Source organism: Notamacropus eugenii, chromosome 1 (genome assembly GCF_028372415.1).
Source record: "Notamacropus eugenii isolate mMacEug1 chromosome 1, mMacEug1.pri_v2, whole genome shotgun sequence".
NCBI classification, from domain to species: domain Eukaryota; kingdom Metazoa; phylum Chordata; class Mammalia; order Diprotodontia; family Macropodidae; genus Notamacropus; species Notamacropus eugenii.
Window position 1 is genome coordinate 603,476,050 of NC_092872.1, and position 25,833 is coordinate 603,501,882.

At 37.2% G+C, this 25,833-nt stretch overlaps 1 protein-coding gene across 2 annotated transcripts in view; it reads right to left on the bottom strand.

The window, feature by feature from the left end:
• Positions 1–4,559: 4,559 nt before the first annotated feature.
• MERTK (MER proto-oncogene, tyrosine kinase) overlaps positions 4,560–25,833 on the bottom strand; it is a 132,389-nt gene continuing 111,115 nt past the window's right edge. For both annotated transcript variants that reach the window (XM_072634677.1, XM_072634676.1), the window contains exons 11-19: positions 23,637–23,722; positions 19,978–20,073; positions 17,567–17,647; positions 15,654–15,746; positions 12,214–12,332; positions 9,280–9,389; positions 8,718–8,877; positions 7,442–7,578; positions 4,560–5,856 (exon numbers count right to left, since the gene is read on the bottom strand). In XM_072634677.1, the coding sequence (XP_072490778.1) occupies positions 5,340–5,856; positions 7,442–7,578; positions 8,718–8,877; positions 9,280–9,389; positions 12,214–12,332; positions 15,654–15,746; positions 17,567–17,647; positions 19,978–20,073; positions 23,637–23,722 (1,399 nt within the window). In that variant the 3' untranslated portion in view covers positions 4,560–5,339. The remainder of the gene's footprint in view (positions 5,857–7,441; positions 7,579–8,717; positions 8,878–9,279; positions 9,390–12,213; positions 12,333–15,653; positions 15,747–17,566; positions 17,648–19,977; positions 20,074–23,636; positions 23,723–25,833) is intronic.

Consider the following 25,833-nt stretch of genomic DNA (forward strand, 5'->3'; position numbering starts at 1 on the left):
AAAGCCAATCATTTATTGATAATAATTTGTTGATAAAGCCACTAGAGGTTACTAAGTAGGAGGCCTTTCCAGATACAACTTGGTACGAGTGCCATTACTCTGAAATTACCTTTCATCTCTTCTGAATTCATCTTATATGTGGGGTTATTTATTTACATGTTATCTCCCCCGTTAGAATGTGGACAGCATTTAGACTTTCCTTCATACCCCATCATTTAACATACTGACTGGCACGTAGTGTTTAAATGCTTGTTGACTGATGTGGTCAGACATTAGCATTAGGAAAATGAAAATCATTTTGGCAGGTATGCAGAAGGTGGATTGGAGTAGCGGAAAGGCTTGAAGCAAGGAGACCAGTTAGAAGGCCATTGAAGTAATCCAGGCAAAAGGTAATGAGAGTCCAAATTAAGATAGTGGCTTTATGAGCAAAGATGGAGGTCAGATGCAAGAAATATTGTAGAGGTAGAAATCACAGGATTTGGCAACTGGTTATATATGTTAGGCAGCTGGGTGGTGCAGTGCACAAGAGTCCTGGACTTAGAATCAGGATAGACTTGAATTTGAATCCTGACTCAGATACTTATTAGCTGTTTAGTCCTAAAATGTTACTTACTTTTGCCTCAGTTTATCCATCTGCAAAATGGGGATTATAATAAGCCCTGCCTCCCAAGACTGTTGTGAGGATCAAATGAAATATTATTTGTAAATCACCTTATATACCCTAAGCCATTATACAAATGTTAGCTATAACTATGCGGAGTGAATGAGACTAAATAAATGAAGAAAAAGAAGACACTAAAGTTATGAACCTGTGAGATTGGAAGGATGGTGGTGTCCTTGACAGATATAGAAAAGTATGAATCACATCTAAGATGTAGATCACAACCCATCTATGCTTGCACATCCCATGCAACTCTGTCCCACACGAAATGATAAGGAGAGGGTGGGCACTCTTCCTCATAAGTCACTGCTCCAGGTCACAGAGTCTGTCTTCCAAATGGTGGCTGCTCCAGGGGGTGCAAGGGACAGGAGGTAGGTACTCTGAGATGGGAGGGGTCCTAGGCTGCAGCTACTTGTGGTGCCCTGGTAGAAGTTAGATTTTCTGCACAATCAAGGGAGGGTGGAAGTGGAGTGTTGACGTATAATGTTGGAAACAAGACCCAGACTGTCTATCAGGGAGGGTGGGATAAGATCCCATCTTCCAAGCTCTGATTAGTTCATCTTACACTTCCTTGAGGTCAGGCCAAAGGCCCCTGTGGGATTAAGCCCCACTTCTATTTTGTACACTACTTCACTAGACGCTGGATATGTCTTCTAACTCCACATCCCTGACCTGGCATTTTCTGGTAACTATTATATTCCATGGTGGTTTTTCATATGTGATTTATCTGGGCCTTGAAGCATTTCCTGCTTGTGAAACAGGAGATAGGACATCAACCATACTAGCTGTAGCAAGAACCTGCCAACCTGCCTGTAAAACCAGGACCTTCATTGGTCCCAGGCAACTGTCCAAGTGTAATGGTGGTTACAACCTGGGCATTCTACATGACTACTAGAAGTATGAGAAGAACAAGACTAGTATGCAGAATTCACTCCATCACTTCCCCCCCCACCAACATATACTTCTTGTGGACTGTGTCGTAACTAAGGTACTAGCAATTGACTTGGTTGTATCCTTTCCCAATTGTCCCTTTTCCTCTGTACTTCTGAATTTTGTTTTCCTCTCCATGATAAAAGCTATATTGCTGTATGCATCTCTGACCTTTATGATTCTTTTGTGAAATCCTGTCAATTCCATAGCTACTTTTGAGAACTATGACACAGGATTACTATTTTCTGATTGTCTGCCTCTGCATCTTTATACAGTCTGTCCCATATGCCTAGAACACACTAGCTCTGCTGCTCAGAATCCTCTTCCTTGAAAGTTGAGCTCACATTTACCCCTTCCATGTTGTATTTCCTGATGCCTACTCTCTTACCCACCCCTAGTTGAATATATTGTCTTCCTCTTCAAATATTTTTTAAAAACTCTGGTTAGTTCTCTGCTTTGTATCTATCACCCTTTATGTGACATTTATGCTTATTTGTGAATGTCTTGCTTCCTCCCTCCCAACCCATATAAATTCCTTGAGGTCAGGGACTGTTGTTTTTAACTTTTATGGCCCTTGCAAATAGTGGGTACTCAAAAATGTCTGTGGAATTATATTTTTCCATCATCTTTGGAAATGGAGTGTTTCTTGGTCATCTACCAATGTTTAAAGTACCTATTCTGGAAATGGCACTGTATCAGATATCCCCCTAACAATAACTTTTCATAACTCCATGCATCACATAACCATAACTTTCTCCCCTAACTTATTTAAACTTTATTCATATACCATATTCATTTTATTACTCAGTAATTATTCTGAGTTCTCACTAGTTTATCCAGATCCTTCAAAAGGAAGAAGTCAACACTGGATTTAACCTTCTACTCTGGTTCTATTTGAAGGGTGGAAAAGGGAGACCTCTGAGGAGACCCTACCTGCTTTCTTCACCAACTATTCTTGAGAAAGATGAATAGAAGATATTTAATAATCTCTGTCCTCACATCTTATGTCATCTGTTGAGAGACAGCATTCTCAGGATGTTGGAGATGTTGCAGACATAGTCCAATAAGGAACCTGGAAGTTGAATCCCATAAATTAGACACAATTCTGCTCAAGTGACATTTAGTAAGTCTCATGAGGCACAAGAACAGGAAATGGTTAGTTAAATAACATCTGAATCCGGTATAAGTTGATAGCTATCAAGACTATGGACTATAAAGGGATATTCTGATATAAGTATAATTACACTGTACAAATATATTTTAAATGCCTCCTCTATAGCAAGAATAGAATCTTTAACATGAATGCTAACTATGTAAGATATGCAGTTATCCCTGAAGAATATAAGATACAAATATTCTTGAGAAGTAGTTAGCGATAGATTCATAATCACTACTTGTCTTAAGCCTAGTGCAACTTACCATGTGGTCACCTGAGAATCATGGACAAGCCAAAAGGTGTTCTTAGGCTTCTCCTCCAGGAAGAGAAGCAAGCCACAAAGAGATCAGATAACTCTGATATCCTGGATCACAGGAAAGGAAAGGAGGTAGGGCTTCTGCCAACTGTGTCCTCAGGTAGAGGATATAGGAAGAAAGTCCAAGAGCAGAGCCAAGTCTCTTAATTACTTGATAGGAAGGAAAAATTGTCAGTAAAAAGATCAGAAAGAGTAACACCAAAGTTTCTTACTCAACTGAAGGAAGAGAGCAAGGTCAAGAGAAAAAGCCTAGAAGACACATTTTGAAACTCTGACTGCTACTCTGATGAGATCATGTCATATTCTAAAATCCAAGACTTGTTCCTCAGCATCTCCTCCCTTTCAGAGTGAAGCAATTTCCTATCTAAAATATTTCAGAATCTAACAGCTTTGAAGATCAATCAGGAGGTGGTTTCCCTTTTCCAAAGATGTCAGTAGCAGTCAGTTTTGAATTGATGAGATCCTGTCCTGCCACCTCCTCAATCCAGTTTGAAAAAAAGGGGTCCAGCTGTATTCAAAATAGAAAGTCACTCCACTCAATCCTCAAGTTTTAGGTTCTTGAAACCTATTTTCCCAGCAGGAATAAAGTAAAGGAGAGGTGATGTAAATCTAGCCCTCTCAAAACCCCATTAGAAAATCTCAGGTCACCTAGGGAAAATTAATTATTGCCAAAGATGACTACATAGGCAAACTCATAGCAGGCTTGAATGGTGGGAAAATTTGATTTCTAACAAAATTGAAATTTCTAACAACCATTGTCTTTCCTGAGACTGAACACTCAAACCAAGAGTAAGTGAGGGTAAAATTGGATTCAGAAGACCTGGGATTGAATATCTGTGTAACTTTGAACAAGTCACTTCTCCTTGCTGGGAGGAGAAGTTTCCTCATATGAAAAATGAGACATTGGACTAGATATTTTCTAAGACTTCTTCGAGCTCTAAGTAATACGAAATAATTATAATGTATCCTGCCAGAAATTTGTTTAATAGGAAAAATATATCACAAAATTAGTTTGTATTCAAGAAGTTTCCCTTGATCAATGCCCACACCAGCCAGAAATAATCTCTCCTTCACCCAGTGACGAACAATATAGGAGTTTGTTTATTCATCTCTGAGATATTTGTGTAGCACCAGCTTTCTGAGATTAGAAACTCTTTGAGAGCAGGAAATGCCTGTTTTTATATTCCCAAACCTTGAAAAAGGTTTGGAATATGTGAGTTCAATCAAGCCTCAGATATTTATTAGCCATGTGACTATTGGCAAGTCACCTAACCCTGTTTGCCTCAGTTTCCTCATCTGCAAAATGAGCTGGAGAAGGAAATGGCAAATCACTCCAGTGTCTTTGCCAAGAAAATCCCCAATGGGGTTGTGAAGAGTTGGACACAACTAAAATGACTGAACAACAACAAAGATATGCCAGTAAGAGACTGACATCCTGCTATGTCAGCTAGGTCTAAGAACATAATCATTAAAAGAGTAAAGAAGACAGTCAGGGATAAAGTAAGGAAAGTCATCCTTCAAAAAATTGTTTATTGATACCATTTGTCTTTACAACAGTCATTTCAAGCCTTCCTCTTTCCAGATTGTACCCTCCTTTGTGACAAAAAAAAAATGCTTAAGCTAAAACATCAGATATAGTGAGAGTGAGAATATCTAGCAAAGTATAAAATATACTGACCTAACAATCCTCCCAATCTATGCCTTGAGGAAGGAGATATGTTTCAGAGAACCCAGGAAGAACCTAAGAGTCTGCAGAGCAAAATCATACACAAATTCAGACCAAGAAGGCAATTCAGGGACTAAGTAGGAACATACTGTCAATTGCATGATTAATTTGAAGGAATTGTTTTATAGACAGCAGAAGAAAACTCAAAGTTATAATTTCACTGTACAAATTTATTCATTATTAATTTACAAAAAGAAAAAAGGAAAACATTAACAGCTTCTCTTTAAAAATCTTTATACATGATATGAACAAGAAAAAACTGTTGGCAAAATGAAACTATTTAAACCTAAATTTTCATATCTACAAGAGATGATGACATAAAATAGATCATCTTTTATTAAAATATAATCTCTTTGCCTCTCTTTCTATACACATACATTTTTTTACACAAATATATATTATGTATTTTTAATGGCTGAGTTTAACTAGTCAACATCCAAATGGCACTTTACTTGGTGAAAGACAAACATCTTAGAGAACAAATCATATTTATAGACCCTTCTCCTTCAGAACTGTATCATTCCCCTCTAGTCTGGTTGCCATTCCTCTTTCACATCAGAACCTCAGAATCTTCTGAAGAATCATCTGCATACAACAGTTGATCATGTAATGTGCTACTCATGGGCAGAGTGCTAGACTGTGACCATGTTGCCCCATTCCTCAAAACTTTGTCTTCCAATAAAACTGTGTTCATTTGTTCAGGAGTCACTGATGTAGGAGCAGTCAAACCAAGAGTTTCCCATTCTTCACTTAATCCATTCAGGATGTATCTCTCTTCATTGAGATGATTCTCATGTACTTCTACCGTGACCACACTAGAATCAGGCTTGGGAGCACAGGAGGCAATGATATAATTGGGATCAATGTCCATGTCCATCTGAGTGAACACAGGGTCCTCTACCATTCCTTCATAGTCCTCCAACAGTTGTGTATTGATGTAAATTACATCTTCTTTTTCCTGGCCATCAAGCAAACTTTCTAAGAGCTTTTCTAGTCTGAGTTTTAACTCTGAGAAGGTAGGTCGGTCCAAGGGATTAACTCTCCAGCAAGTGCACATTATTTCATACCTGCAGGTTAAAAAAAGAAGTAATAAAGCTTTTTAGTATTAGGCTGGTCAGTAAAGCATCCATACAAACCCCCAATATTCTTTTATGTGTCCCTGGCTTTCCAGTCTGTGTTCTTTCTCATGCTATTCTCTCCAGCTAGAAAGCTGCCCTTTCCCTTTTCCTGTTGTAGAAATTCTATTGATTATTGCAAGTCCTCCTTAAGAAGCTGAATGATGTAGTGGGTAGAAGATTGACCTTTAATCCAGAAAGACCTGGGTTCAAAATCCCACCTCTTACACATCTTAGCTATGTGATCCCAGGCAAATCACTTAACTTCTTAATGTCCTAGGAAGTCCTCTAAGGCCTCAAAGTTGTTGATAAGATGTCATCCTGAAATTCAGAGAGTTCCCTATACTAGTAAAATCACAGGACCAGTCCTAATCCTATCTTATCCTTTAAGATCCATCTCATTCATTAAGTCTTTCTTCAGCTCTCATCACTGGATATGATCTCTTTCCTCTCCTTTGAACCTCCAGAATACTGAGGTTTTATTTCTTTTCTAGTACTTACATTGTCTTGTCTTATATACTTATTTTGGTACTTCTCTTAACTCTCCCTCCTACAGATTAAGTTCTTTCAGAGCACAGATTCTATTTTATTCATCTTTGTAATCTCTAACAAGATATTATAGTATATTTTGTAGGAGTGCAATGAATATATGAATTGAACTCAAAACATACACTCATTAAAATTAATTCTCTGTGACTTTATTGTGACAAGTTAGTAAATCCATTTGTCCTTTTCATTCTATAAGCAGGCAAAATATTTCTGTTTCCCTCCTACACAAATAGGGGGATAGGCATGGGGAGGAGAATGATACCATTAAGATGGTACTGTATAGAACTGAGGAAACAAGAGAACCAGAGTCAAGTGCTGGCCCCAGAATTAAGATGAACCATCTCTGGGTTCCATCTATTAAATGAAAATTCTGCCTTCTCTGCATTAGTGCAGCATACAAAAAATATCCCAGAAATAAATGATCAACTAAGCAGGTGGGTTGGCCATGACTGAGTGCAAGAGAAAAAGATGAACAGACAACATGTTGCAGTGGTACTTGCATAATGTTAAAAGGCTTAGAGAAAGGCTCTTAGTTTGTTGGGTAGACTGCTCCTTTAGGAGGATGTAGGAGAGGACATGAACAAGACTCATACAGGATAAATGTATGGATGGGCTATGATCTGCACCACAGGAAGGAGTACCCACATCAGTGAGATAACAAAACCATTCAGATGTGTTAATTATTTACTAGGTGCTTTGAGTCTTTATTCTAATATGTGTCACTTGACTTTTTTTTTTTTGGAGCGGGGAGGGCAAGGCAATTGGGGTAAAAGTGACTTGCCCAAGGTCACACAGCTAGTAAGTATGTCAAGTGTCTGAGGCCACATTTGAAGTCAGGTCCTTCTAACCCCAGGGCAGGTGCTCTACTCACTGCGCCACCTAGCTACCCCCCATTTGACTTGTCAAGTGCTCACCTGACCATCAAAGCAAGTATTCACTTTCAAGACAATAGCAAAAATGTGAGGTAATGAAGAGGAGCAATACTCACAGATCATCCAAACAGTCATCAGGCTGCTTCAGTCGGTGGCCGTGAATAAGATAGTCATAGATTTCATGGTTCTGCACCCCAGGATATGGAGTCATCCCCCTGGTGGCTATCTCCCACATAGTCACTCCAAAAGCCCACTACGACAAAGCAACAGCAAATTAGAATGTCATTTCAAGAAAGACTGAATGACTCTTTTCATCAGAAAAGGTCATTTTCCTGTAGTACATGAGATTCATGCACAATGTTGATAATTATACCAAGGATGTTATGTTCCCACAACATGGAAATAACATGGTGCTACTGTCACTGCTCACTAATTTTAATAAAGTCATTCCAAGAAACCTCACAAGGAAAGATACAGAAGCAGTTCACCCAGAAATGTTTTGTTTATTGCCCCCTTTCATTGTTACTGTCAACTCCCATCTTGTGATTTTCCCAGAAAACTTAATCACATGGAAATGAAGTTGGAATAGCACTCATTATGTGGACACAGGCATCTTTCTTCTGAAGGTTCTAAATGATTTCACTTAGATTAACTTGCTCCTTTGTGTAATATTGCTGAGGTGGATTATCAGCCTTCGATATCATTACCTTTTTATTTTAAGCAACATATCTAAGTTCATAAAGAGTCAGTGATTAGAGTAAAGAAGTTTGGGTCTCATGAATGTCAGGTTACAATACATGAGGGAGATAATAAATATTAAGTGTCTGCTATTTTACATAATCATTTCATTTGATCATACCAAGAACCCTGAGAATTACACAAATTATTCCCATTTTACAGCTGAGGGAGACAGAGGTTATGTGTCTTTACAGGCTCACATAGCTAGTAAATATCTAAGGTTGGATTTGAACTCAAGTCTTCCTGACTCCAGGTCGAACATTCTATCCACTGTGCCATTTACATAACTCACTTATTGACAAATGATATAGTGCTTCAAAGTCTGCCAGCTGTTTTCCATCTGTTACCTCATTTGATCCTCACAACAGCCCTGAGACTCTGAGAAGTCAAGTGACTTGCCCAGGTCAGACAGCTAGTAAGTTTCAGAGGAAGGATTGGAGCTCAAGTCCTTCTGACTCCAAGTCCTTGACTTTATGCCATGTTGTCTTCATTTCTTATGAATTAAATATCTAATGGTATCATGAAGGAAAGATCAAAGCTCATTCTCAAGTCTTTAATTACTTGATATAGTAAAAAGAGTCTGCTTGACATTTTCTTTTTTATATACCTATCATTTTCATCATTTTGTCTGTTCTTTCAGCATTTTATACATACCACATCACTTCTGCTTGTGTAAACACGATCTGCAAGACTCTCTATGGCAATCCACTTTACAGGCATCTTGGCTATACGACCTTGGCGGTAATAATCACCACTGTAAATTTTCTTAGAGAGACCAAAGTCGGCTACACATACAGTCATATCATCCCGCAACCTAGGGGCAAAAAGTTTAAGTTCAATAGCAACAGACTCAAAATATGAACTCATTTGTGCAACTTAAAAACCCCTGATGATAAATCGTGAAAAGAAGGGTATGAAGGACTTAGCTCTATGACCATTTCACAAATACCATTTAGGGATAGGTTGGGCTGATCTCTGCAGGCCTTTCTAACTCTTGGATGCTGCAATTCTGCAAAAGTCAGCTCTTACACAAAACTTAACTTGTACTGTTTACTCTCTGAAACACAAAACCTCTATCTTCCCCTGCATACTGATACTTTCCTCTTTCAACAACTTTTAAAGTGGAATGAATCATCATTTCCTCTCCTGTTGTGACACAAGGATCATAAAGAAGTATGACAAACTTAAAAGATGAAGATGGCACTAAAATTCTTACATGCAATTTCGAGCGGCTAGATCTCGATGAAGAAAATTCCTGTTGCTCAGATACTCCATTCCCAATGCAATATCTACCATGAATTTCAGTAGAGTCTGCAGTGGTACATGCTGAAGGAACAAGAAATAAAGAACTAAGAAATATCCTAGCTTAGTTTATCATTAAGAAACAAGCAAAAGCCCTGCCCTCTCACTTGCATAGTTCTACCTACATCAAGGTTAGCATGTGTATCTGTTTTTTAAATGAGTACAATAGCTAAATGAACAGACTTTTAATTTCCATTTTACTGATATCATAAATAAGACTTGCAAAGAAAAACAAAACAAAAGAAAAAACCCAAGCTGACTTTGTTTTTAAAAAAACTGTTTTCATGTCATTGTTAAGACAAAGTAAATATCCATTTGGTTTTCTCTTCATAAAATAAGGAGGCAACATAGCATTTTTGCTGTGTAACCAAATAGACAGTAGAAAGAGAATACTGATAGAATGCACAATGGAATTCATTATTTGTCCAACCTGAAAGTGCCTGGCTTCCTAGGAGTCCTATCTGATGTTCACCAGTCAGAGAACCTTATCCACTGTATCCCTGTTTCCAATTAACTATATGTGTCTGGAAACCACATGGTTTTATTTGACTTTTGCTTTAAATAGTGTTGAAAAATAGTCTCTCTTCTACCAGAGAGAAACTGGTAAAACGTTGCTACTGGAAATTAGCATTAGGAATCCAAGTGGGGAAAAAAGAAGTTAAAATACCTAGTGTATCCTAATTTTAAAAAAAAGATTCATTTTTGTACTGTATCAGACACTCTAAAAACATCCAGAAACTTATTTTCAGTCAAGTGACTGCCAGTTGAATAAGAATACTATCTCTAGGTTCTGTGGGTCAAACAAATGAACTTTTGTGTATTTTGATATTAAGATATGCTGCCATATTCCACATTTATGAATATATTTATCATATATGATTATATAGTATGATGTGATCATACATTTATAATATATTTATATATTAATATTTATATTACATACATGTGTGTGTGAGATGTCAAAAAAAGTCCTATTCTGCTGTCTCATTGTAGTCTGGCTTCTCTCTCAAAGACTAGGCCAGGAGAACTCAAACTCTGGAAAGACTTCTGAGTACAGCGCCAGGGACAGACTAGGTCTGCTTTCTAAGGACCAGCCTCCTAACTAAGTATAGAGAAGGCAATTACTAACAGGCTGGTTGGCCACTGGATGATGGTAAACCATCAAATGTACTATAACATCAAGCAGTTTCCCCAAACATAGCTACCCACATATGAATCCTTACTTTCATGCACACATACATAAAAGAACTATTTTTCTTTCAATCTCTTCCCCTCCCTGCCACCCCCCTCTCCCCCCGCCCAGGATCCTAATGCTATGTTTTGCAATTCAGTATTTTAGCTGTGCCACAGAAATCACATTAACCAGGGACTTGGAACACATGGAAATCTAAGGTCTCTTCTAGCTCTAAAAATGCTATGATTATCTGTTTCCCTAGAGATAACTAGAACTGAATCCATCATAATGTCTTTATAAAACACACATAAGGTTTGTGTGATATGGTCCTTCAGATAGTGATTTAAGTAAAACCTTCTCCTTAAATAGAGGAGTTATTGAACTGCTGAAGGTATAACTTGAAGCCAAAATGAAATGAATCCATATTTAAAAGCATCCAGACATCCAAGGGTTAATAATGTGTGTCCCGAAAACATTCCCTGGGGAGCTTAACTTTCCATGACTTTCCTTTTCATGGAACATAAGTGGGCCAGTACTTTCCCCACAAAGCCAGACTTGAGCTGAATGATTTTACATACCAGCCACATATTGTATCTATTATGAAATACTTTCAACTCTAATCTATTCATGTGCAATAGGGTTGCTAGGAAACTGTAAGCTAATTAGAAATGTTTTTTTCATTTATAGTGAGTACTTCTGGCATTTAATTTCCTAAAGGTTAACTTTGAGGATCACATGTAAACAGTAAGAAAATTCATAAGAAATATAGGTACATGCTTTCTCTTTACTGGCTACTTACTATCTTTTATATCTCACTCTTCACTCATTTAATATCTTTTCAAAATAATCATAAATGTAGCCTCAAATAATAATAATAACACTTAAGAAACTACAAAATAACTGTGTTATGCTAAAATGTCTGTCCTCTAGTAAAAACAAGAGATAACAGAAAGAGAGCCTGTGTGTAACAATACGCTACTGTGGTACTCGTAGGCTGCTTAAAAGACCTAAAGGAATGTTTCCAGCAAGACTGGGGGAGGGGCAGAGGAACAGGGATATTTTACTGGTGGAGGTAACAGAGTATTCTTGTAAAACCACAGATCAGTGTCCTACAATATATTTAAAATTCCAAAAGCCAAAATGGTAAATACCAGGGATTCAAGTTGCAGCAAACCTAGTACGAATGCTAGCTGCAAGGACTTTTCAGTTGCTTTTCAGTCATGTTTGTCTCTTTTTGGTTGTGCCTTTGTTTTGTTTTGTTTGGCAGTGGTTATATATATAGATCCTGAAGTGGTCTGCCAATTTCTTCTTCAACTCATTTTACAGATGAGGAACTGAGGCAGACAGGATTAAGTGACTTGCCCAGGATCACACAACTAGTAAGTATCTGAGGCCAGATTTGAACTCAGGAAGATGAGTCTTCCTGACTCCAAACCTAGCACTCTATCTACTGAAGAATATTCTCTTAACTCCAACAATTAGAAGCAGAGGATAATAATCTTTTATGACTATTCACAAGAACTTTCATTAAGTTAAAAAGATGGTGTCTACGAATGATATCTAGATTTCTGGACAACAACTTAAATTATAGAAATCAAAGACTTTGGGTCAGGAATAAAGAAAGACTGTTTAGGACCCCTGTGGTAGTTAAATGCCCATAGATGGGATAATTACCTTTGGTCCTGTTTCCAGTCGTGAGTAAAGCAGGTAGGTATGCAGATCACCATATTTCATGAAGGGCAGAATAACCATTGGCTTTGGAATGCGCTTGGAGCTCATTTCTAAACATACACCTATAAATTAAAAAAAAAAAAAGATGAGCTGGTATAATACAACTCATCTTTATTATACAGCCTCAGAAGAAATATACTAGAAGAATAACTGCCTGAGTAAAACCATGTAGCCCTGCTAAGGGTCTCATGAAAGGGCTCACAGGACATTAATTCCAGGAGCAGAATAGAAAGGAAAACCATATCCAATTCTTTTGTAAAATTTCCAGATTACATTCATTCATCTATCTATCTATCTATCTCTCTATCTGTCTGTCTATCTATCATCTAACTTAATAAATTAAACTGATAAACAATATTGCTAAGTAGAGTCCCTGATTATCTTATAGGAAGGTACCAATATAATATAATGCCATTTATTTATATATACATATATGCCATTTATATAGTGTTATAAAGTGTGCAAAGCAGTTTATATGTATTATCTCACCTTTGTATTCTCAGAATTTAGCATTTTGTTTGGCAAATGCTTAAAGAATGGTTTTCAATTTATTGATGCTCACATTAATCCTGCAAGCTATTATTATTCCCATCTTACAGATGAAGGAACTGAGAGTCAGAAAGGTAACTTGTTTGTGGTCACATAACTAGTAAGGAATCACTGGAAGGATTTGAACTGAAGTCTTCCTGATTCCAAGACAGCCTTCTATCCACTGTGTTACACTTCTCAACCTAAATTAGTATCATGGTTGTGTGGCGTACTGACATGCAGTTTTCAGTGATGTCTTGGTTTCATGTAAACAAAAATTAATAACTGAATGAAAAGCACACTACAAAGACAGGGTTTGAGAATAAAAGAACATACATAGATTGTACATTATAATGTACCCTTGAAATTTAAATGTTACATAAAGGAAAGTCATTATAAAAATGATAAGCCTATGACATGATCTCCTGATAATAGTTATTACTAAAGTTCTCTTATAAACACCTTGAAATTGCTAAGTACATGGTAATTAGGTTCAGATATATCATTAATAAGTTGCTATTTCTATAGTACTTTATAGTTGACAAGTAGCTTTATATGCATTATTTCAATTTATCCTCCCAACAGCCCAATGAGTTAAGTGTTAGACTATTTTTACAGAGAAGGAAACTGGGGAATGGAGTGGTTAGGTGATCTGCACAAGACCCCATAGGAAAGAAATGGTAGAACCAAAATTCAAACTCTGACCTTCGGAATGAATTTGGTGCCCTTTCAACTATACCAACTCTGGTCTTTAGTTGTTGACTATTTATAAATAGCAGTTTTTTAAGCATGAGACATTATTTGGACATATTTTCAAATGTCAAAATGGAATCTCATATTGTTTCAATAGGTGGAACCAGTACTTCCAGTCTTAGAAAATGCTTTTCTCCATTACTTCCCAGAGCAGCCTAAAGAAGATCAACAGCACAGAAAACTGCCCGTGGGGAAGCTCACTGTTAGTTCTTAGCTGTTACCACAGAACCATTTCCTCCTGGGGTAGTCATTCTTATACTTTCCCACCCAAATTTGATTTTTTTTTTCAGAAAAAAACCCTTGCAAGACAAATTCATTATGTTTTAGTAAAAGAATAAATTGGATGTTTTGCCTTTTGTGAAGTCCAAGTCCAAAGAACAAAGAAGATACAACTAAGTGTTTTTAATATACTTTTGTTTTTAAGGGGATGTCTATGGAAATTTCCTATTTATTGGCTTCAATAGTCACTTATTTGCAGTCTGGATAATTATAAGTTCATAAAAGTAGTAACTGATCTAAAACTCAGTGCATTACTTTGTGGATAAATTTTAAAAATAGGTTGGTTTCATCCAGTCACCTAGCACAGATTGCCTCTACTGGTTTCTTGGGTTTCATATACTTAAGATATGAAAATTAGTTTTAATACTCATTTAAGAAAAATGTAATTAGGAAGGCAAATCTTACAGGAGGAAGAGACTCCTAAAGATTAATGATATGCGTTATTTTAGTCAGAAACAATCTGAATCCCTGTCCCTATCCCTCAGCAGCTGTAATTGAGTAAAATGGGGGAGACAGTCTACTGTGGCTCCAAGAACCCAGACTTCAGCCCAGAAGACCTGAATCTGAGCCCCAGTTCTGACAAACAATAGTCCTATAAGCATCAGCAAATTACTTAGCTTCCCTGAGCCTCCGCTACTCATCTGTAACATGCAGAAAATAACATTCCCTCTACCTACCTCACAGACTTGGGAGAATAGTGCTCTGTAAACCACAGAGCAGTACAGGAATATGAACTGTTATAACTCTTTCCATTTATTCACTATTTTGGTCCCAAATGCCCTGCTGACAGTATCTAATTTCCTCTCATACTTTCTCTATGGTACATAGGGTATGTGCTATTTTGGGGAGAGAAAAAGCCCTTAATATGGTGAAACCACACTCATGCTGATGGTGCAGAACATCAGTGGCAGAACTGGGCCTAGAAGTAAAATCCCCAATCCAGACTATCCATTTTAGTGCCCAACTATGCCGATCCTATGCAGGATGTTGACCTGAATGTCCAAATTCCATCACCAGCAAAACATGATAAAAGTCTCCGGTAGTGGAAAACTAACCTCTGGGAGTATTAGATTAGTCTATTTTCAGTAGGTGATGCTCCTTCAGTGTTTCACATAAGAAAACAAACCCTCCAAGGAGGTGGAGTTCAAGACCATTATTACTGGCAGAGTAAGCTGCAGCAGGAGGGTAAGTGTGCCATAAGGAGACCTGGGAGATCTGAGATAAGTAAAAGAACAGAGTGAAACACAGAAATACAAGAGTGATCAAAAGAAATAAGAGAAAGAGAACTAGAAGAGATCAAAGATGGATTAAAGGGAAGATAAAGGTAGTCAGGAAGCCCAAAATAAGAAAAATAAAGTCTGAGCACCTCAAAGAGTGAGCAAAGGATTTACTTAAGACTATTATGTCCCATACTGTGCACAATACTAATCAATCAATAGACAATTATTAGGGACCTTCTCTGTGGCACCTTTGTAACATATCTCTGCTTGATAAATAAACCCAGAATAAAATGTGCTAGATATAAATAAAGGTAAAATGTTCTACGAATGTTCAGGCACTATGCTACGCACTAGGGGTACAGAAAGGGGCAAAAGATAGTTCCTGCCCCTAAGGAGCTCACAATCTAATGGAGAAACACACAAATTATCTGGTCACTGCCTTCAAATATCCACTGGTTTAAGCTCAAGAGAAAGTTAAAGGGGAGAAAACTGTGAGATTTTGTGAAAAGGAAAGCCTTCATCTGAGTTTGTTTTCAGTGATTCCGTTTTGGTAGAACTGTCTGTCTCTTTTCGGGCCTCATTTCTAACATGTGGTCTGCATACCTAGGAGTCTGATGACATTGGGGTGGTCAAAATCTTTCATGCATGCTGCTTCACTGAGAAATTCTTCTATCTCACTCTGGGAAAAGTTGTCCACTGAAAAAGAGTTGGGAAAAAAAAAGTCAGCAATCAAAGTTATTTTACCTAGTTACAGGGCAGGGGGCAAAGGGGAAGCCCTTTTGACCCTGCAAAAATTCACTTTGACTTGTTACCTATTATTTTTTTTGTCTGTGCTAAAGACATAATTCAACAAATTCAATCAACATTTACTGAATATCTGCTAGACATAGAAATAATGGTAGGCAAAGAGAGAGAGATCTGAAGACTAAATATCCTCCCCACAGGAGCTTGCCATTGATTTGGGCAGATGAAAAAAATGTAAAAGTACAGATTTTTTTTTCATTTCACAGACTTTTTTCAGGGTTGGAAGGGACCTCAAGTGTCCATCTGTTCTGATGTGAAAAATAATCCCCTTTATAACATATCCCATCTCTTGATAAATAAACCCAGAATAAAATGTGCCAAATATATAGCAAAGGTAAAATGTTCTTGGAAGCTTTAAGAGGGGAAAGGCATGTCCTGTTTTGGGAAAGGAGAAGAAGGGGGTGGAAATGATAGAAAATTTCATGGAACAGCTAAAATTTGAGCAAGGCCTTAAAGGATGCAGAGAATTCCAAAAATGTTGTATTAAAAAAGGAAGTATAGCCCCACTCAGAGGGTCAGAGGCTCAATTTTTTAAAGTTATCAGTCTTTTTCTTTCCATTTCCAGGAATTAAATCAATTTGGCAGTGGTTTTCATAAAACTATAATGACCAAGAAATTTTTGAGCAGTTCTGTCCATAATTTATCACTCTTTTTTACCCACTTCTCCTTCTGATAACCTCAGCCATGTCAAAAGAATACTTTGCATTCCTACAGGTAAACACATGAAGAGTATACTCACAAACCTAAACTAGAAATCATAAAAAGGAAAAGAGAGATTAATATATGCTTCAGGCCCGGTCCATATTTATTTGGCCACAATTAGAAACAATTTTTGCTGCTAGTTAATAAAACAGACCACTCCTTTTTTACTGAAACAAATTGCCAGGTAATATATGTATAGGCATAAATGGCTACTCTTGCACTTCGGTTTGCCTTCTCATGCCCAATTAATACTGGTGTCCCATTTTGAAAGAATCTGATTTACCTTTCAATTTGGATTACAGATACCACAAAATTGAATAAAGATACCACTCACATTTTGCTCTCAGTTAAGAAAAAGAAAAGGGTGAAGGTATTCATTGTGGGTCCATTAAAAATACTACAATAGCAGGCTTAAAAGTTAGTTTTCTTTATGAGCCTTGATGAAATTTTAAAAATAAAATACATCATCATATTATATATTAATAGTATTGTTAATTTGAAATATCATAACATAATCATAGTATGTACAAAATACTGAAAGACTCAAAAGATGGCATTTTTTGTGTTGGGTAGATCAAAATGGGGAATTTATGGAAAGACATGGGCAAGAATCACACAGGATAAGAAGGCATGGATTGGTTTTAATCAGTAGAGGGCAGCTCATACAAATGTGATCATGGATCCACTGAAGCACTGGAGTGTTGATCCCAGGATGATGAAGCCATTGATTGACAGGTTAATCTTGGGGCTGAAACAAGCACCCAAACACTTCTGGCAGGGAGAGGGCCATACCTAGAATTCTTTCCATTAGAAATGTCAGGGCCACCTAAAAATTTATTCCCTCACCTCTCAATTTCTCCCCCAACAGCAGAACTTTCCCTTACCCCTTCTTCCCTCTTCCAAGCAGACTTTTTACTTATATGATCAAACTAGGAGTGCCTCATTTAAAGTAGGAATCCCCATCACATACACTCACTATGCACAGACAAAAAACACTCCTGGAAACTTACACTTCATGGTTTTTACTGCTACTTTCTGAGATGTTCCATCTTGTTTATTAAGATTTCCTTCCACTACAGACCCAAACTCTCCTAGAAAGTAAAACAACAGTTCATGTTAACCCTATGCAAAATTACCCCACAAATATAAGAGACCTAAAAGCATCAAAGTAATTTTTGCCAATTTGGTTAAAAGCATTAACACACTCAAAGAAGGCAGAAGTTAACACATGACCTCATATATGGTATGTTTCATAGGACCATAGGATTAAGAGTTGGAAATTACCTTAGAGATCAGTCAGTCAGTAAACATTTATTAAGTGCCTACTATGTGCCAGGAACTCTTAAGTGCTAGGGATGCAAAAAGAGGCAAAAGACAGTCCTCACAGATCTAACAATCAATTCATTCAGTCTCTTCATTTTATAGATAATGATTCTGAAGTTCAGAGATGTAAAGTATTAGTTCATACAGTCAATAAGTACAAGGTTGGGACTTGACCCAGATCATCAATTCTCAAAATGTGATCTAGGAAACCTGAGGTGTCTGAGGCCTTTTGGGGGGAGTCTGCAAGGCTAAAATAATTTTCATAATAATATGACGATGCTATTTGCCTATTAAAATACTCTTCCGTTTGCCAATTATACATCTATAGGCAGTCAGATTTTCTTCATATGCAAACAATATATTGAACGTAGAAGCAGATAGGAGAATCTAGCTTTCTTCTAATCAGCCAGACATAAAGAGATTTGCAAAAAGATGTACAACAATGCCACACCCTTCACTAAACTTTTTTGTTTTGGAAAATATAGTTATTTTCGTTAAAATATATTAATACAAATAGATTTATTATTACTTTTAAAATATTGGTTTTAATTTTTAACATGATAAATATTGGTAGATAGAACTCACATCAACAAAAGTTCTTGGGGTCCTCAATAATTTTTAAGAGGGTAAATGGATCATGGGACCAAAAAGTTTGAGAACCATTGACTAAGACCACTGAAATTCAGGTTTAGCATACCTTCCATTATAACTCCATGGTACTTCTAACCCTCACAGTTAAAGGTTATGATTTACAGATAAAGAGGAATATTACTTTTTCATAAAAGAATATAGCTATAATTAATATAATTAGATAAACTTCAATAATATTTTTCTCCAGCCAATTTATTAAACACCTTCTGAGTACAAGGCACAGTGAAAAAAGAAATGCCTTCCGGGAACCTACAATTTAATACCATTATTTCAGTAAAGGAAAATGATCAACATCTGATGAATTATCAAATAAGGCAATAGCAAGTCCTTTAATCCAATCTAATTGGGACTCTTAGTTTATTAAATATGATAACTAATCTACGAAATTAAAAGGATATTATAGATAAACAACATTAAATTAATGCTGCCTAAGATTTAGAGTGAAAAAGGATATACCACCTATTTTCAGATAATTTAACATTATTTATCACATAGAATCCTATAGCTGAAAGGGGTTTTTGAGGCCATCTAGTCTAGCTCATTGTCTCAGGGGAGGAATATCTTCTACTGCTTTAATACTTCACAACATCCCTGACAAATGGCCTCCTCATTCAAACACATTCCTGATGTATTCCATTCCATTTTCCAACATTTCTTAATTGTTAGGAAGTTCTTTCTTTGAGCCAAAATTGGTCTCCCTATAACTTATGCTCATTCCTTCTAGTTTTCCTCTTGAATGAAGGATATTTCCAATTCTTCCTTCTTATTAGAAAATCCCTTCCTTTAATATCTAAAGAAAGCTGCATGTTCTCAACCCACCCAAGCCTGTCCAAGTCTTATTCCATCCAGAAATACCTGGTTACTGAAACAGACCCCTTGAAACCTAGTTTTGAGTCCTGTTATCATGACAGTCACCTCCTTTAAATAGGTTTCAGCATGTCCATATCCTTTCTAATATATACCATGTTAGTTCTTACCAGAGTAAGTTAGCAAGGCACCAGGAATAACAACAATGCACATTTCTATGATACATTCGGGTCAAAAAAATGTTTTTGTCATTTTTTAGATGAGGAAACTGAGGGTCTGAGAAGTGACTTGCCCAGGGCCATACAGCTGATAAGTGTCCTAAGGCAAAATTCGAACCCAGGTTTCTTGATGAAATAATACATTTAAGGACTAGAAAATCAGTCTAAATTGATGGGTGTCTGATTGATAAGTTCCTAGATATTCAATCATGTAAGAGTAGTGGTGTTTCTCTCTACTGCGGACTAGAACACATTGTTTTATTAACTACCCCCTGAGAGCAAATCTTTATGACAAGCATCTTCATTAATCTTATTATTTCAAGTAAAAATGAGCTAGAAAATACCCTCAGGGCCATTCCACATTATTCAAAATCATCAAAATGCTCTTTACTGCTTTTTAATAATGGGTCCAAATTGGTTACCTTCTCCCAGAACTTTTCCAAGAGTCAGAAGGTTCCGGTCAATCACAACATCTTCCAGTTTATCCTGTAATTCCTCACTGACCCCCAAACTTCTCACTGAAAGAGAAGTACACAAAATAATTGTCAACATCACAAGGGTCTTTTTCAGTCAGTTCATTCAACAAGCCTTTATTAGGTGCCTACTACTAGGTGCAAACAACTTGTGAAGGATGAAAAGAAAGGCAAAAGACAATCCACATTCTTAAGGAATTTACATTCTAATGGGGGAGACAACATGAGAAAACACCTATGTATAAAAGAGATACATACAGGATAAATTGGAGATAATTAAGAAAGGGAAAGCCCTACGTTAAAAAGGACTCAGAAGGACTGATAAGGATTAAGAGTTTCCATGACGCAGACATTGTTACCCAGAAATAATGCCAATGATAATTATCACAGTGGATTCAGTTACAACTCAGATGATTGGAACGAACTCCTTTCAGGGCTCAGATGATCACTGGGAAAGGTTAGTTTCTCAATGTTAACAGCCTAATTGGCCACATGTTGCGCTATAACAATGTAGTAGTGAGTAACCCAGGATAAAGAAGCTTTCTTTTTGACTTACTTGAGGAAACCATGATCAGACAATGTATTTGTTAAGCACTTAGTATGAAATGACACGGAATCAAGTGTTTACTGTGTGCGCCAGCACTGTGATAAACCCTAGGAAGGCAAACAGAAATGCACAATACTCCTTGCTCTCAAAGAGCTCAAATTCCAAATGGGTGAGACAACACAGCTATGAAGTGAGAGGAAAGGCCTGGTGTCTATTACTATAAAATGAAGTATAAAACATGGTCCCTGCCTATGAAAAGCTTACTTCTGGTGACATAAAAAAGATACATAACTAGAGTACTCAATCTGTGCTTTTACTTCTTATGTGACTTTGCACAAGTAACCTTGTTAAGCCTTAGTTTCCTCATCAGTGAAATAAAGGTGATGGACCAGATGATTTGGGGTCGCTTCTAAAAGTTAAGAAGCAGCTACACTGGTCCTAGAATCAGGAAGACAAGTTCAGTTCTGGCCTCAGACATTTTGTAGCTGTGTGATCCTGGGCAAGTTACTTAACATCTGCCAGCCTCAGTTTCCTCAATTATAAAATAAGGATCATAATAATGATGGAATCCTAATAAAGCTGCCCCAAGCCCCAATATTCTAACTTCTTTATGGGCTTCACTAAACTACAGGCATTTCCTGGTTTAACCACACCACAGGTCCCTGAACTCATTCACAGGCCCACTGCCCCTAGCTAGCCACTGCCCCCAGACTCAAGATAGCCATTGTCCCTACCTAGCCAGTGTCCCCCTGACTCAATATCCTAACTTCCTCACATATGCCTCACTGCCCCACTAGAACAACAGGTGTGTCCATGTGATGGAATGTTAGCCACTGCCCCCCACACCCATTCCTCATAACATCAGGTTGCCAAACGTCTCTCATGAACTCCAGGCTCAGATCACAAATACCTTGCAGATATCATGAACCTAATGTCCTGTAGACCTCTCAGACTCAACATGTCCAAAGCAGAGTTTGCTTTCTTTCACCCCAAACTCTCCTCACTTCTGAACTTTATATATGTTATAACCCTTAAGTTCTCACTCTTACTGTTAACAAGTCTTGTCATTATTTACACTCACAATATATCTCTCATAGACATCACCTTCTCTCCATTCATACAGACACCACTACAGGCCTTCTCATGACCTAATTTCTGGACTAGTGCACTTCTGGGTGGTCAACCTGCTTCAAGTTCCAATCCAGCCAGCCAAAGTGATTTTCCTAAAGTGCAAATCTAACCATGTTACCCTCCTACTCAGTAAACATCAATGCTTCCTATTACCTATAAGATAAATATAAAGTCCTCTATTTGAAACCTAAAGTTCATACCAACTTGAACCTTTCCTACCTTTCCAATTTCATTACACTTTACTCCCCTCTGCATACTCTACAATCTAGCAACACGAGTTCTTGCTGTTTCTTGTCTTTACTCCATGCATTTTCACTGGCTGTCCCCTTTGCTTAGAATGCTCTCCCTCCTCAACATTCTCTCTTGATTTTTGGCTTCCTTCAAAATTCAGCCCAAGTCTCACTTTTTACAAGAGGCTTTTCCCGTTCCATTGATTCTCCTTCCTTGTACCCTTCTAATCTGTCAGCTAGTGTCTTTCCTCTGAGATAACCTTCCATTTGTTCTACCTCTCATTTATATATGTGTGTACATGCATACAAACACACATGTAGATACACACATATAATACACACAGGCATATGTAGATTATATATGTGTATATATGTAAGTATATGTATGTATGTGTGTATTGTATATATATATATATATGTATGCATGCATGCACACACACACCAACATACACATACACACACAAACATATATATAATACAGACAGATTTTTTCATGGTGACTCTCCTACTGGAAAGTGGGCAAGAACCATGCTTTGTCTTTCATTATATCCCCTACCCAGTATCTGTATGTAGGTTTCTTGTAGGTGCTTAATAAATACTTGTTGACAAAATGACTCTCTGTTTACCTATATACCCCATCACTGCATTATGACAGCCTTTTTACTGAAACCTAGAAATATCATATAACATTTGTTTGTTTCCTTTTACATTATTTCAGAAGTAATTCACAACCACTGTGATCAAGTCCCCCTCCACTCCAATTCTAATTAGATTAGAGCACTCTGGAAGTGCTGTAAGGTAAGAAAAAAAAGATAATTTTTACAAAGGACTCTAGAGCAGGGCTTCTTAAACTTTTTCCACTTGACCCTTTTTCGAGTTTCAGCAACATTCGTTGATGCTGTGTGGATGGTGTGAAGTGCACAGATGCTGCCAGAAACACCTTGGATTCATTATATGTTTGATTTTGAATTAACTTTTGGTTGTTGCGCATTCAGAAACTTTTTACTGTGCCCAAATTTTTCACGACCCCATACGGGGTTGCAACCCACAGTTTAAAAAGTGCTGCTCTAGAGAACAAACAACATTCTGGGCTTTGAAATCAGTTACCAAGGAACCAACATTTCAAATAATGTTTGAGATTAAGTCTTTCAGGTTATTCCTTTCACTAGAGCATTTGACAGCTGACTAGGTTTTCTAGAGTTGGCCATAAGTTGGCTATAAGTTTTGGGGTTTCATTCTATTGCTCTGGTTTTCTAGTTACTACAAGTCTATGTACATTAACCCATCTCCTCCAGACCCAAGCCTAATCAACTAGTTAAGAACGTGCAAGACAAAGATGGATGATAAAGCCCTTACTCTTACTAGTTTTTATTTTTAGTGCTTGGAATTCACAGTGTGGTAAACTACCTCTGAGAACAGATTTCAACTGTCCACAGTTTGGTAGAGAATTCCTAGCAAGTTCTTTGAAGCACAGTCTCCTCTGGGATCATGCAGCCAGCAAGTGTAAAAATCAGGTTCTAAACCCAGGTCCTCCTACTTTCAAGCCCAGCACTTTATTCCTTTACTATACCATACTATTCACAGCTATTCTTCCACTTAGCTGATATTTCTTAACACTCCTACAGACTTGGGCCTGTGCCAGTCAGAAAACAATTTAAAATTCTTCCAAGGGAAAATGAAATAAATATCAGTCAACTTACAAGTGAGTTCAATAGCTTGCCGAGAGAAAGACTTCTTTGGTTTATAATTTACAACCAATTCTGAATCCTCCTCTATGAAGGCATTCCTAAATTAAAAAAAAAAAAGATACATATAGATATGATAATCCTTTTGAAAAACTGAATTAATAAAACAAAGATAGCAAATGTTAGTGTTAATCCCTATGCCACCCATCCACTTAGACTATTGCCTTGAAATACTGGAGCTGAAAAGGAAGTTTTTGCCATATTTTGCTCAGTACCATGCCTTCCCTCACTTTCATACTTCCCTGCCAATCCCCCTTTACTTGCTGGCCTCTGCCATTAGAAGGGTATGCTGTTTGATGGCAGAGACTGTGCCTGCTTGTTTAGATTTTGTATCACCAGGGCATGGTACCTATTGTTGTTCAAGTCATTTTTCAGTTGTGTCCAACTCTTTGTGGCCCCATTTGGGGTTTTCTTGAGAAAGATCCTGGAGTGGTTTGTTATTTCCTTTTCCAGCTCATTTAACAGATGAGGAAACTGAGGCAAACAAGGTTAAGTGACTTACCTAGGCTCATACAGCTATAAGTGTCTGAGGCCAAATTTGAACTCATGAAAATGAGTGTTCTTGAATCCAGGCCTGACACTCTATTCACTGGCTTACCTGTGCTGGTACATACTAAGTACTTAATCCATGTTTAAAAAAATGCATAACTAATTATGACTGTTGCTCATCAGACTCTTCTTTTAAAAGGGAACCATTTTCTTTTGTGTCATGGACCCCTTGCAGTCTGGTGAAGTTTTTAGATCTTGTCTCAGAATAATGTTATTATATGAATAAAATAAAGTGCATTGGGTTATAAAGGAAACCAATTATACTGAAACAGAAAAAGAAATGTCAAATCTAATCTATAGACCTCTAGAGGAACTCTCCTCTCAAAGCTAAACTGTATTTTCATTCTATTAAAATTGTCTATTTTCTTTCCATTGCCTTTCCAAGTTTACAATGCAATATTCAAACAATTTGAATTCCAAGAGCCAAAAAGAACATGGAGTCATTAGTCAGGTCAAAAATTTTGGCTAGGCAATGTGTAACTCCCTTCCCCCCAGTTTGTTTCTTCTGCATCTAGTATTTTTGGTGATTTGTTCCTGCAGACTAAAATAGTAACACTATGTTGGTGCTGTGTCAAGAAGCTTCTGTGAGTCAATGAGATATGAGTAGGACTTTATTTCTAAAGTTTTTTAAACATACAAAATGATTATTTTAGAACAAATTTTTAAGCTGGGATTCACAGACTTCCTTTCCCTCCTCATCTCTCTCCATTGCTCTCTCCATAGTAAATGTCTAATAATTTAATTTTTGACTGACTACCTGCCAATGGATAGATTTCAGGGGATATGTGAACTTGGATGGAAAAAAGATTACATCTTTACTTTTATTAACCATTGATTGAAACTTAGCATTTCCTTCGATTGTGAGCGTAAACAACAAAATATTACTTCAGAATGGGGGTCCCATAGGCTTCGGGGTCCATGATCTAAAAAAGCTTCAGAGGAACTTTATGGGACAGGCAGACATGACAAATTTCCTTCTGAAAGGAGGAAGGAAATAGAATTGGAGAGGATAGCAACTGAAGGAAGTAGTGAGGAATTTGTGAGATTACCCTAAAGGAAAGTCTAACTTCTAACAGTAATTCAAGCCCGTCACCACAGCCCCTGAAGTGCCAGAAGATAATAGACACTGTATTCCCTGCTTTTTGCCATGCATCCAGTCTTTCAACTAGCATTCCTCTGAGTGTCTCCTATGTGCAAGAATTTATTTGTCCTGTATTTCTTTGGTTCTGCATTTGCTGATCATTCATTCTGGGTGACCCTCAAAAAAACTAAATCTAATCATCACGAAGTGAAAAATATTGCTTCTACTTAGATAGCTGCTGTGATGCTAACCTAAAAATTTCTGCCCAGTTGGAATAAAAAACATTTTGTTCAACTACAAATTCTCAAGGACTATCAAACACAAGGGCTCCTATCCCTAAATCAATGACAGACTCTCCAGCAGAATGACTCTTAAAAACAGGATCTGTTTCATTTTCCCTTTGTATGCGCAGGTACATAGCATGAAACTCTGCAAATGGTAGGCACCTAACATATTCCTTTGGATTGTACTAGAGTTCAAAAGTCTTAATTTAAACTCACTGATTTTTAGAGTTCATAGGAC